The following is a 13,769-nucleotide window of genomic DNA, read 5'->3' on the forward strand; positions in this document are numbered from 1 at the left end:
GAAAGAAAGAAAGAAAGAAAGAAAGAGAGAAAGAGAGAAAGAAAGAAGGAAGGAAGGAAGGAAGGAAGGAAGAAAGGAAGGAAGGAAAGAAGAAAGGGAGAGGAGGGAGGGGAAGGAGAGGGAAGAAGGAGAAAAACATTTATGCTAGTTTGTAGTTAAGAAATAAGTGCTTTAAATTGTGTTTCAAATTTTTACTTCCTGTGTGATGTGGGGCAACTCAACATCTCTGTCTCAGTTCCCTTATTTATAAAATTAGAAAAATAACTAGCAATTTCCTCACAATTTTTTGAGAATCAAATGAAATCATATGTGCTTATTTCAATGTCAGTTATTCTTAATAAACATAAAGTGCTATATAAGTATGACTTATTTTAGAGTGCATATGATTCCATAATGTATTTTATTAATCTGTTAAAAATCTGGGTCAAAATTGCCCAGCATTAAGACCAGTCCTGATAAAAATTGTGACATAGATGAAGTTTCTTCTCAGTACTCTAATCTCTTATGGTTCTTGTCTTCCTGCCTTTCCAATGCCAAATGACTTCTTACAAATTTCCCTAAGTTACTTTAATTCTCTGACCCTATGTTGTCTCATCTCCAAATGAAGAATGAGACTTCATCCAAAGGAATTTCAAGTGTAACAAGGGAGGAGGACACTAGTACTGGTGGCTGGACACTCCTAAAATTATCCCAGATATAACAAGTGGTGCTGTTCTTTAAGATAAAGTTTCTTCTTTCTGCCAACAATAACACCTTGTTTGTCCAATTGTAGAATTTTAATTCACATTCTCTCATCATTTAGCATACTCTTTTGAGGATATTGCCTTTTTAGAGCATAAATTTTGGTGTGTGGAAAAAATAAATTAAAATTAATATGGCATTAATAAGGAATATCGTATTTCCTCACCAAAATAAATTGGGTACCTCTTTGTAGGGCTTAGGGGCCACATTTCTTTTACTTGACTAAACATTTCAACTATACTAGAGATTAATTTTGTAGAGCCTTAGGCACCACATAAAAAGAAATGTATTTATTAATTTACTTCACAAGATCCTCTTCTGTTTGAAAGAACTGCTGCTGTCAGGCCAGAGAAACTATTTGCCCAGCTTTTATAGACAACAAACCTTTTATTTACTTCCCTTAATTGTTGTCATTATCGGATTGTTTGTCCTGATGACTGGGTGTATTTTGTCTGGTTCCTATTTCTAGCTTGCTTACATAATGGTTATCTGCTGTTTAGTGCTCTTTAGTTTTTCTCTTTAGTGTAAATAGCTTAGTGCAGAGGAAAACACTTGAGCTATAAAAGGAGTTTAAGACAACAGAGAAACTTTTCCTTAAGTCTCCATAGAGGGATATGAGATTTGTATTACATAAGATGTGACTAAGAGAGAAGCTGCCTTTACACATATATCCCATTCAAGTTCTTGGCTAAGAAAGTGTAACCATTATGTCTTCCATACTATAAACTTGTGTCCCCTAAAGTGACATACTTTGTATTTATCCTCAATTATTGTTCTTAAAACATAGTTTCAAGACAGGTGGCCATTGTGGTTAAGCTCTTCTAACACACACTTAGCTGCTGGTGACCATATTGGAACGCAAAATCCAATAGAAGCATTTAACAAGGTCTCACTTGTCTTGGTTGTTCAAAGTCAAAGAGCCCAAAAAATACTTCTGTACTTGGAATCCATACATGTGCACAGATGCATATGTGTGTGTTTACATGGAATATCTGTGTATGTCTACCACATATGCAAATTATATATTGCCTGTATAAATGATGACACATTTGTATACATATATACACATGTGTCTGCATATATGTATGTGTACATTGATGGATTGTACCTCTGTGTGTGTGTAAGTGTAAGTGTAAGTGTAAGGCTGCTCCATGAATTAGAGAATCTTATTTGGAAATTAGAAGACTTGGGTTCAAATGACACCTTAACTACCAGCTGTGATTAATTTACTCAAATTTTCAGGAATCTAGGGAAACTTTCTACCACTATAAATTCCAGAATAGACATGTGGCAGCTCTCCAGCCTGTAATAATAGATTGAAAATGCACCAACTTGAAAATGACTGCCTCAAGTTTGAGGTACTCTCTCATACTCTCTCTCTCTTCCTATACCTTTAGAGAATGACCTTCCATTAATAGGTTTACCTGTCAAAAGTAAGTGAGAAGGCATAATTAGAATAAATTAGACTAAAGGTTGGGGCAGCTGGGTAACACACGTGGAGAGTCAAAACTAGAATGAGGAAGACTCATCTTTCTGTGTTCTAATCTGGCCTCAGGCATTTAATAGAGATATGTGATCCTGGGCAAGTTACTTAACCCTATTTATATCAGTTTCCTCATCTATAAAATAAGCTGGAGAAGGAAATGGTAAATCACTCCAGTGTCTTTCTCAAGAAAACTCCAAAAGGTGTCACAAAGAGTTGGACGTGATTGAAAAACCACTCAGCAAATATTTAAGGTATTTGCTGCAAAAACGCAGTAGGAAGATTTATCTTAGGGCATTCTCCCATAGATCTTAGGTTATACACTCCCCAAAACACCATCAAAGGGGAAAGTGATCAAATACAGAGATTATATTTGAAGACTGTCCACATGGGGAATAAAGGTAAGGGTACTTTCAATCCTGCTGATTCTTTGATGGTTTCTTGTAATGTCCTAACATATCAACTTATGGACAAGACAAATCTGATGAGTATGACCATATTGGTGGCAATATATGATGAATGAAAATATCTTTATGTGTATATTTGTATAATTATGCACCCTGAGTCCACGTTTTCTTCTATCTTATCAAAGCTGCATCCTACTGCGTCCTAAGATTGACAGTATACATCTTTTGGGAGGTAGAAATTTCCCACATTACCTAAAAAGCAAGTAAAAGTAATCATCAAATTCTACTAAAAGACTGGAAATTTTAAAGAAACTGATGATTTCTTATGAGAATAGAAGGGAAAAAATGATAGAACCTGAAAAGATATCTGGTACTTGTTATTTGGGGTGGAAGGGCAAGGGGAAAATGGATGATTTTATTAGCACAAAAATTCTTTGTATTGGTGTCAATCCTTCTATTTTTAGTGACTTCTAAAGGATTTATTTTTGTTGTTCAGTCCTTTCAGTTGTATCTGACATTTCATACTATCCGGGGTTTTCCTGACAAAGATACTGGATTGGTTTGCCATTTCTTTCTCTAGCTTATTTTTACAAATGAGGGGCTGAGGCAGAATTAAGTGACTTCTCAGGGTCACAAGCTTATAAATGTATGAGGTCAGATTTAGACTCAGGTAGATGAATCTTCCTATCTCTAGACCAAGTCTTCTATCCACTGCACCATCTAAGGGATATGAAAATAAAACAAAATAAAACAAAACAAAAACAAGGTAGGAGAAAAATGAGCATTTATTAAGCTCCCAACATGGTGCTAAGCACTTCCCTAATATAGTCGCATTTGATTCTAACAACAACCCTGGGAAGTAGTTGCTATTTTTATCTCCAATTTATAATTGAGGAAACTAAGTCATACAGGGTTTAAATGACTTGCCCTTGGTCATAGAGCTAGGAGGTGCCTGAGTCTAGATTTGAACTAAAGTCTTCCTAACTTTAGGCCTAACACTAACCACTGTACCATCTATCTATCTAGCTCCTACTTTATAAGCTCAAGGAACTTATACCTTAAGGAGAAAGATAGTTATATTATGCACTTTAGAAATATTCTTACAAGGCATGTGAATAGAAATGAAAGAAATTCAGATAAAGGATCTAGAAAAAGTTTTGGAGAGAAACGTAATTTCTAGCTGTTGGAAATAAGGAAAGCCTCCATGAGGGAGGTTTTAACTGTTCTCAATCAAGAAGATAAAATATTTCAACAAATTGAGACATCAAAAGAATGGCCTTCTTGATAATATAGTGCAGGAGAAAGTCAATAATGTAGGTGAGATCCATATTGTGCATAGACTGAGATTCCAGTTTATGGAGTCTGTAATTTTATCCCATAAGCAACAGGGAATCACTGAAAGTCATATCCACAAAAAAATAAATAATATGTTGTCAGTTGTGTGAAACATATGCATAAATATTCTGGTACTAGGTAGAATAAATGAGAGAAATGGTACAATGACTGTCCATTGCCAATCCAGCAGTCAAGAAGACCTCAGTTCAAATCCAACCTCAGATAGTTTGCAGCTGTGTGACTCTGGGAAACCACATAACCTTTTTTTGCCTCAATTTCTTCATCAATAAAGTAAAGATAATAATACCACATTCCTCCCATTGGTTATTTATGAAGATCAAATGAGCTCAATAATTGTAAAGTGCTTAGCATGGTGCCTGGCAAATTAGTAGGCATTGTGTCAATGTTAGCTATTGTTCATTAAATAGATATATACACATATTTCTATCTCAAAAGGGAAATTTTTTTGAAGTAAATATTCATTAGTGATCTTGAAGTATTTTACAAATTTCAATATATAGAAAGCAGTTTGTGCTCCAGGATCTGAGATTTGAGTTTCCAATATTCACTATGCCCCAATGGTTTCAACTGTACCTTGCTCCCTGTCATTGTTCTAATTCAGCCTACTAGCCTCTGGTTGATACTGCTACTACTGCTGATACTAATTCTGTTGCCTTCTGGCCAGGCATATGGTAGGAGAGGTGTGACAGATACATCAGGACCTAATTAAAGCTGTCTCTCTATTGTCATCAGAATCACTTGAAGAGTATTGAAAAAGCAAATCCTCAAAGAGAAAGTGAGAAGCTCCCTGAAATATTTTGTTAGTAGTAAATGCTCCCAGATTTGTCTTTGGGGTTCTCTATACCCTCTAAATCTTGGATGATAAAAATATTCTTATCATCTTAAAAAAGTGGTGCTGAAATGTTATAGACTCAGTAGAATTAACTTGTCCCCATCTTTCAGATTACCTGTTCATAAAAATGGGAATAATTATTCTTGTTTCTTAGCCTCTTTCCCAGATGTGTTGTCAAGTTTAATCAGATAATGAGCTTGATTCTCAGCAATCTGAGTTCATCCTTGATTGTAAAGGGCATGAACTCTTTCAGGATAATAGACAAGTTTGTGAATATGATATAGTCTCCTTGAAAAACAGCATGCCACCCTATGTTTTATTAAGTTGACAAAATTTACCCTCAACCCATTGCTTCTCAGTAGTAGTGACCCACTCTGGACAAAATTGTTTCATTGGTAAAGGTTACATATCTGATTCCCCCCCCCTCTTTCTATAGCCTCCACTTCCACCTCACACCCTCTCTGTATTTCATATCCCTTGCCTTCTTTCTCTTCTACATGGAGCCTTTCCTTCCCAGTCACACAAGTCCTTGCCTCCCTAAACCACTTACATTTAAGTACATTAAAATATTTTTCTATTTATGTTTATTATATGTCTCTCTATATGTAAATGTACATGCATATGTACTTTGAAAATAAGTTATTTGAGAATGTTTTTACTTTTTTTTTATTTTTCTAAGGTGTCTATAGTGCCCAGTAAAATATCTGGCATATAACAGGTAATTAATGCTTGTTATTCAAATGGTTCTTCTTCTCTCTCCCTCTATCGAAAAAACAAAACAAAACCTTTCCTGGGTCAATAATTTTTAAATGTTAGTTATTATTCTTAAGTCATTGCTTCTTCCATAAGCACATTTGTATTTTAAGCTTTTACTATAATTATGGAATAAAAGGTTTCTCCTCATAATATAATTTGCGGTATAATGAAGTAGGCTAAAGGAAATATTTAATAGGATAAATAATTCCTATTGATTTTTTAAAAAAATAAAATGCCAGATTACAAGATGGAAAATATTATATGCAGAGGGCAGGGGTATTTCAGTGGATTGCAATCCCAAAATGAGATAGAAAATAAAATAGTCCCAAAGCTAAAAAATTAGGTTGTATTAATAGAGGCATAGTACCTCAAACCTAGAATCCAAGAAAATCTTTTAAAACAATAGGCTAGCCACTATGCTTTAGTCAACTCTATTGCAAACTGAGAGCTAGAATATAGTATTTAGTTCGAGGTGCCACATATTAGGTAAGATATTGAGTCATAGATGAGAGTAACTTGTTAAGCAATAAATATTTTACTGCCAAGGCAACTTCATGCAACCTAATTCTGGCCTTGGGTTATTTAGGGGTGTACAGGGAGAGATGATGAAGAGTCCCCTAATTAGTTACTGGACTGTAAGAGCTAGCGAATAAGTAAGTGTGCAAAACAAACTTTAGAAATCTACTTCTACCTCATCAGACAGTTAGGGGACTCTTTATTCTCTCATTGCCAGTCCCTGGAATCATTCATGACAAGAAGTAAGCCCCAAGCTTCCACAGACTCATCTGGAAGCAAGCAGAAAATATTGGTGCCTGCTCTGTACAAACTACTGCAAAGGGGATATATGAAAATGGTCTATGCCTGTGTTTCACTTATAAATAATTCAATTAGAAATAATTCATAAGTATGATAGAGGGGTACAGAACGAAGTCTGTGATTTAAGATGTATACATCCCCTCCGATGGAAACTATTCTAGCCTTCTTATTATTTTGCTCATGTTCTCCTATAAATCATCCACTACTACTCAGCATTCTGGACCAGTGAAGCATGCAACCCAATCATTGGCTACTTTATGCTTTCAACCACATGACCAGATTATACTACTTTTCTAGTTATAATACATCTCTGATAATTATTTTACAATACTTCTCATGCATAAAAATATAAGGTCCTAGAGAACTGGCGTTGTTTCACTTTTTTTTCTTTTATCCCCAGCTCTTTTACCTAGCATAAAGCAAATAAAAATATGTAGAGATCGCTATGTGGTGCAGTAGATAGACACTGGCCCCAGATTCAGGAAGAAATTTAGCCTTATACCCTAATTAGACATATGACTCTGCAAAATTTACTTAATTTCTTTGCCTCAGTTTCTCCAAATGACAAATGGAGATAACAGTGCTCTCCTATCAGGATTGTTCTGAAGATCAAATGAGATATTTGTAATGTATGATGCCTGGTTCAGAGTAGCCTCAAAAAATGCTTGTTTCCTTCCTTTGTCGCTTCCTTCCTTGACTGATTTATTGTTAATGTTCCATTTTACTCTCGTCTCTTATGCCCATCTTTATTGTCCTTTGGTTGTGACCTGCAATGCTAAACATTTAAGTTATTCTATGACACACAGAGTCAGATGAATCTAGATTGAATTCAACTTGAATTTACTAAAACAAATTAAAAGAATATTAAAAACACCAAGGATCTTATGGTCCATTTAATTTGGCTCCCTCATTTTACTTTTGAGGAAAAGGAGTCCAGAATGGTATAAGGACTAGCGACAAAGAGATAAGCTAGTTGAGCTTTATTGGTGTTTTTGGTCCTATAATTCTGTATATTCTTGGAGCTCCTAGTGTCTCATTTCATAAAATGGTATCTCCTGGCACCTAACCACATGCTGCAATTTCAAGGATATAGTCACTGAATTATTTTTATTATTATTATTTTACTTTCTTATTTAACCTTTTTCATCGGCTTCGGTAGAACCAAAATGAAAAGAGTATGATCTCCATTATCTCCTGCATGTAGTGTTCCCTTCCCAGGGCCAAAACCTGTGCAGGAAATATGGAACTATGCCCTAAGTGTCTCAGGTGCAGCTGGCCATTTCTATTTCAAGATAGGAAACACCTGCATTTTTCAAAAGCTGGGCAGGCTTCAGACCTTTAATAGTCATTAAAACACTGCTTATCATGGGTTTGAGAACCTTGAAATGTCAAGATTTAGCTTGAGACCAAACTGAGTTTATGAGAGCTTATATACATGGAAGACTCGATCGTTTACAGTGCATTATACCCCAGAATGCGAACTAGTCAGTAAATGATAAATACAATAAGAACTAATATGGTGCATCCACTGGATACATTTTATATAACCTTGTAATTTCACCTTCTATGAGGACTATCTTTGATTAGAAAAAAATTTTCTGAAGCATGAAATCAGTTATCAAGCTGAAGGGTGGGGAGGTTTCATCTATTCCACTTTGTAAAGCAAAATGTAATTTTGTCCTTCTTGCCAATAAATATTACACAAGAATGTAATGACAGGAATCAAAGAAAGGCAGGACTACCCAGATCATGACCCTCAGTTGACAACTGTCTGGAATTTGTTCTTATTATTATATACCCCAATTCCTTGTTACCACCCACATACTGACTTTTGAGCCTAAGTAGGAACATGAATTATATGAATGGATATTCTGTATGGAACTCTACATTTTGAAAAAGACTCCAGAGAAGTTTGAAATCAAAATAATTCTAGGAAGCAAATGTCAGACTGTAGGGGAACACTGAGTCCCTAACTGCCATCTTTGGCTTAAATTTTATGTTTGTTTTCTTTTATAGACTCTCTTCTATATAACTTAAAATAGTAATACTTCTTTGATATTGTTATGTTGATCTTAACAGAGATGTTTGGGAAGCTGAAGAGATGGCCTGAAACTAGAAACCTGCAGGACTTACTCCTCAGCACCTTAAGCACTCATGGACTTTGGTAGAGCTGCATACCATAGTCTCATCTTGAGTCACTACAGCTGCACTTGTATACCATTCCCCATCTAACACAAATGCAGAACCATTGATAAACAGTGTCAGGTCTGGAGAGATCAAAGGGATATAGGCAGGTCATCTCTAGTTTTCGGAACTATTTCCAAGGTATCTGCACAGTTATGGATGGGTTCCCCTTCTAACAGTAAGTCTGGCATTAGTGTGGTTGGGTTGATCTCTTTACAGTGATGGAAAGTTAGGTTCTCATTGCCCAGCAACACAATTTGATATTGGGATAAGTGCTGGGATGTAAATGCTTGCAAGTTGCTGTTTTTCAAGATGGTATCTATTTGATGAGGTGAGTACAGCATAATCCTGCATCCCAAAACCAGATCTGAAGATTTCTTAACCATTAGGGCAGCAGCTGCAATTCCTCTCATACATGGTGGCATTCCCCTAGCCACAACATCTAGCTGGGAGCTATAATAGGCTATTGGTCTAAATTGATCTCCAAGAGTCTGCACTAATACAGGACTGGCTATTCCCTTATCTTCATGCACAAACAGGTGAAACAGTTTTGTATGGTCAGGGATTCCAAGTGCAGGGCTTGACAACACAGCTGTTTTCAGTTTTCCTATAGCATGCTTATGCTCCTGTGTCAGTTTTAAAGGTTCTGAGACAGTGTTCCTAGTCAAGTCTGTCAGAGATTTTGAGATCAGACTATAACCAGGTATCCACTGCCCACAGTAACCCATGATTCCTAAAATTGCACAGAGCTGCTTCTTCATCCTAGGCATGCACGGCTTCTGTATATGTGCAACTCTTTTTTGGGAAATCCGTCTTACACCCTTTTCCAACACGAAGCCAAGGTACTCTACTTTTGGCAAAACTGACTGTAGCTTAACCCTGGATATCTCGTGTCCCCTTTTGCATAGCTCTTGTAATAGATATTTGCTGTCCCTTTGACACACTCGAGCATTTGGTAACATTAGCAAAAGGTCATCAACATAATGCACTAGTTTACTCTCAGTGAATATGATTGATTCAAGGTCTCTTTGCAGGATCTGGCAAAAGATATTTGCACTTTCTGAGAATTCGGGTCCAGCAGATTTGTTCACCCTCCGAGGAAAATGCAAAAATCTTCTGACTGGACTCATGCAGGCATATGGTAAAATATGCACAGTACATGTCCACAACCATGAACAAGGCTGCACTGCTTGGAATTTCAGTGAAGATATTTGCTGGGGTAGGTACCACTGCATGTCCCTGCTTAACAAAGTTGTTTACTGCTCTCAGATCCTGCACAAAACACCCTTGTGTTTTGCCATTTAGATCTTTCTTTGTTTTTTTTTTTTAATGGGCATAATGGGTGTGTTGTACTCGCATATACTATAGACCAAAATGCCTTGTTCCAGGAGACTTTGGATTATGGGCCTGATACCCTCTGTGGCCTCTTTGCTCAACCTATACTGAGGGATCCTAGGTGGAGTGCCCTCTTTCACCTCAATCTTAATAGGTGTGGCAGATTTCAAAATTCCCATATCAGTTGAATGCTTAGCCCAAACTGCCCCTGGGATATCTTTCGGTATTTCAAAGATACTCCCCATATGTTGTTCCTCCTCATCACCCTCCACTTGCTCTAGGTATAGCAAGGGATGGTGCTTGAGTGACTGTTTGGTTAAGTTTAGGAATATCTGGCCTGACTTATCACACTGGATAGTGGCACCTAACTTACAGAGAACATCCCTCCCCAGGAGGTTGGATGGACAACCGGGTATCAACAAAAAGGAATGATCTAAAGTCATTGGGCCTATTTTCACCATCTTAGATCTTAGCTTGGGCACCAATTCCATCTGCCCAGTGGCTCCTTTTACCCTCACAAATCCCATTAGTGCACAATTTTCTGGTGCTGATGTCAACACAGACCGGGTTGCTCTGGTGTCAATAAGAGCAGGATAGATTTGATCTCCTATTGTCACCATAACCAAAGGTTCCCTGTCTTTAGCTGTCTGATCAAACAGGTACCAAAGGTGTTTCTATCTTAATGTCCCCCAAATCCCATTGATCTTGCTCTAGGACTTCTGTCTGTGCTGGCTCAAGTTTCTGTGAGTGTAATGATGATAAGTCTCCTTCGAAAGTGGTTTCTTGGACTGCCTGTGCCTTAATTGGCATCCCTGGACTGTTCATGGGCCTATCGGTGTCAAAGTGTATCTCAGTTTTCCCAGACCATAAGTAAGGTAGAGTGTCCTTCTCTTCACTGAAAATGCTTTGCTTGACTTGTGCAGTTAGATTCAGGAGAGGTATTTCTCTGCATTAAAGGAAATTCTTCAGAATTGGAAATGTGTTTTTGGTTCATGACCACATCCCAATCCTGTGAGTCTATGATTTCTCCTTGTATTTGCTCCCTAGACTCCATGTCAGTAACAGGAAACTTAACTGCAGATGTACTTTGCATAGGAAACAAAGTTAGTGTTGTGAATTCTTCCTTTGTTCCTATTGATGTCATTTTGTTCCTCTCTTGGCTACTGACATTTATGGAATTGAATTCCTTTAAATGCATAAACTCAGAATCTACTCCAAAGGCAGCTCTCTCTGGAGTATCACAGGCTTCAAAGTGTGCTACATCTTCATGCGCTCGACCCTGAAATAGGCTTGGTACAAATTCCCCAGCTCCAGGATCTAGCTTTAAAATTCCTCTAGTATTGTAGCTACTAGACTTTCCACTTTCCCTTCCAGCTTCCCTAGTTGGTGATAGAGAAGAGGTTGTGCCTGTGTCTGAGAATTTAGCACTTTCCTTCTCAATGGTCTGCAGGAGCCCATCTCCCCTGTTGACACTGTCTGTTTTTAAGAGATCCCCATTAGAACACCTGTGTATAATCATTGCCCTTGCTGCTTGGCCTTGCTATACATGTAACTGATCCACAGTCTTATTACAGAATGGTTCTGTTCCCCCCATAGTGAGAATCAAGGAATGCTACCTTCTTCAAGCTTTTATCAAGAACTTGTGCAGATGTGCCTGGTTTTCTGTCAGTGTCCCCCATATCACTGTTTCCTTTCCCATAAATTCTCTCCTTAATTTCTATTATATCCTCCTCCATTTGCAACTCCTCCTCAGTCATATCTTTGTAACTTTGTGTTACCTCCACCAACCCATAATTTATAATTTCTTTTGCACTCATTTTGTCCTTTCCACTTTTCTCTGCCATATCATTGTCCCTGCCCTTATCTGTCCTTGCAACAACTAAGGCTGCTTTCTCAATTCATAAGCTGGTATAAGGCCTCACTCCTTGGGGCACGTATTCCTCCATTTTTTAAACCCTTAAATTCTGTGTATTGGCTCCTAGGTGGAAGAGTGATAAGGATGGGCAATGGGGGTCAAGTGACTTACCCAGGGTCACACAGCTGGGAAGTGTCTGAGGCCGGACTCGAACCTAGGACTTCCCATATTCCTCCATTTTTTATAAACTTGGGGAATTACTAAATTTAGCACAGTTATGGTCAAAACACCCGGTCTTTACTTTGTCACTGTATCTGGTGTTATTGTCCCTGTTGTTGCTACTATTATTGCTGTTATTGTCTAGAATTGTCTAGAATTGTAGTAGATGTTTTTCTTGTTGTTATTATTATTGTTATTGCTTCTATTCCCAAAATTTATTTGAGATTTAAACCTACAATCACGAACAATATGCCCAAATTTTTAGCACAAGAATCAACGCTTGACAGAGTTGTTAGTATTACTGGAGGATTCCCTAGGCCTGCTCTGGCTCCTCTGATTGCTGGACATCAGAGCCATATTCTTAATTTCCTCAATCTCCTTGGACTTTTGAGCTTCCTTTAGTTGTCTCTTCAGCTCTGCAATCTCCCTGTCCTTTTCAGAGACCTTTGATTGCTTAGGCTCACTATCCCTAGACTCATGGATGTATGCAACAGTCTTTCTTAGTTCTTCAATGGACATAGTCTCCCATTGTGAGCAATGCAACTTGAAATAAGGCTGGATGTGGTTCAGACTGCCCTTTACAAACTGCCTCCTGACATGCTGGATGTTATCCTCAGCTGTCATGTCCCTGAAACTTAGGATAGTTTCGCCTGCCTCTAAGATCCTGTCCAGGTAAAGGCTTGGGTGTTCTTCTTCTCCTTGTCTTAATTTCTTGAAGGACCCCCATGCATTTGATAGTCTTGCATGGAGCCTCATTGCTTCTGCTAAATCCTCTCTACACCTCTTGAGATAAGCGATGTTTGCATGTGAGGAGAGTTCTAAGTCCTGCTGTTGTTCTGGCCACTAGGCAAGATTGGGGTTGCTTCTTGTCTTGGCTATAAACTTTGCCTTCTCACTAGGGGCATATAATTCTGATAGGAACAATTCCACGTTCTCAAATGTCGGGTTGTAAAGTCTCACGGCCCGTTTATATTCTTTTATAGACTTATGGGGATTTGTATAGAACTAATTTGTATAAAAACTCCTTTTTAAGATCTCCAGATCACCCCCTGAGAAAGGTGTGTAGCCTTTAACATATATAATGCCTGAGTCAGGTTGTACCACTGTCCTATCAGTAATGGGAAGGATAGTTACAGGAGCTGCAACCTGTTCTTCTTCAGTGTTCTTATCTTTAGCTCATTGTTTAATATCACCCCCCACCTTTTTTGGTGTGACTGCACTCTCAATAATCTCTAACTGCATGATTGTCTTTGCATCTAGATCCTTTCCTTCCCTGTTCTGCTTGTTTATCTCAATTGGAGTCTTCATGTGCTCCACTAATTGCTCCAAAACCGGGTATGTTATTTCTGTTCTTCCAAAGGTAAATGCCAGAACTTTCTTCAATATCATCAGGGCCCTATAAAAAGTTGCAGCCATGGTTATCCCCAATGGCACATATGCCAAAGTATTACCCACTGATATAGTTAACCACATGTAAGTATCATATATGTCTATCATTTGTTTGAAAAATTGGGGAACAATTATCAGCCAAAAGGTAGCACAAGCCTGCCAAATCCCATATATTTGCACCCCAGAGCACCCCAATGTGACAATGGCCCTGTTTATGAAGCTATCCATACTGATCACTTCCCACTCAGGTTCTGAAATAAAAATCCTAGGCTGGCTGGCCAAAACTGTTATGTTGATCTTAACAGAGATGTTTGGGAAGCTGAATAGATGGCCTGAAAGTAGAAACCTGCATGACTCACTCCTCCCCCACACCAGGCTAGAGTGAGTAGGGAGGGA

The 13,769-nt window shown here is 37.9% G+C and overlaps 1 protein-coding gene across 1 annotated transcript in view; it reads right to left on the reverse strand.

Annotated features, from left to right (window-relative positions):
* LOC123250331 (cell cycle checkpoint protein RAD17-like) overlaps positions 1–13,400 on the reverse strand; it is a 38,293-nt gene extending 24,893 nt beyond the window's left edge. Inside the window, exon 1 of the mRNA XM_044679355.1 lies at positions 13,185–13,400. Coding sequence (XP_044535290.1) covers positions 13,185–13,400 — 216 coding nt within the window. The remainder of the gene's footprint in view (positions 1–13,184) is intronic.
* Between the last annotated feature and the right edge of the window lie 369 nt (positions 13,401–13,769).

This window comes from Gracilinanus agilis, chromosome 1 (assembly GCF_016433145.1).
Source record: "Gracilinanus agilis isolate LMUSP501 chromosome 1, AgileGrace, whole genome shotgun sequence".
Taxonomy (NCBI): domain Eukaryota; kingdom Metazoa; phylum Chordata; class Mammalia; order Didelphimorphia; family Didelphidae; genus Gracilinanus; species Gracilinanus agilis.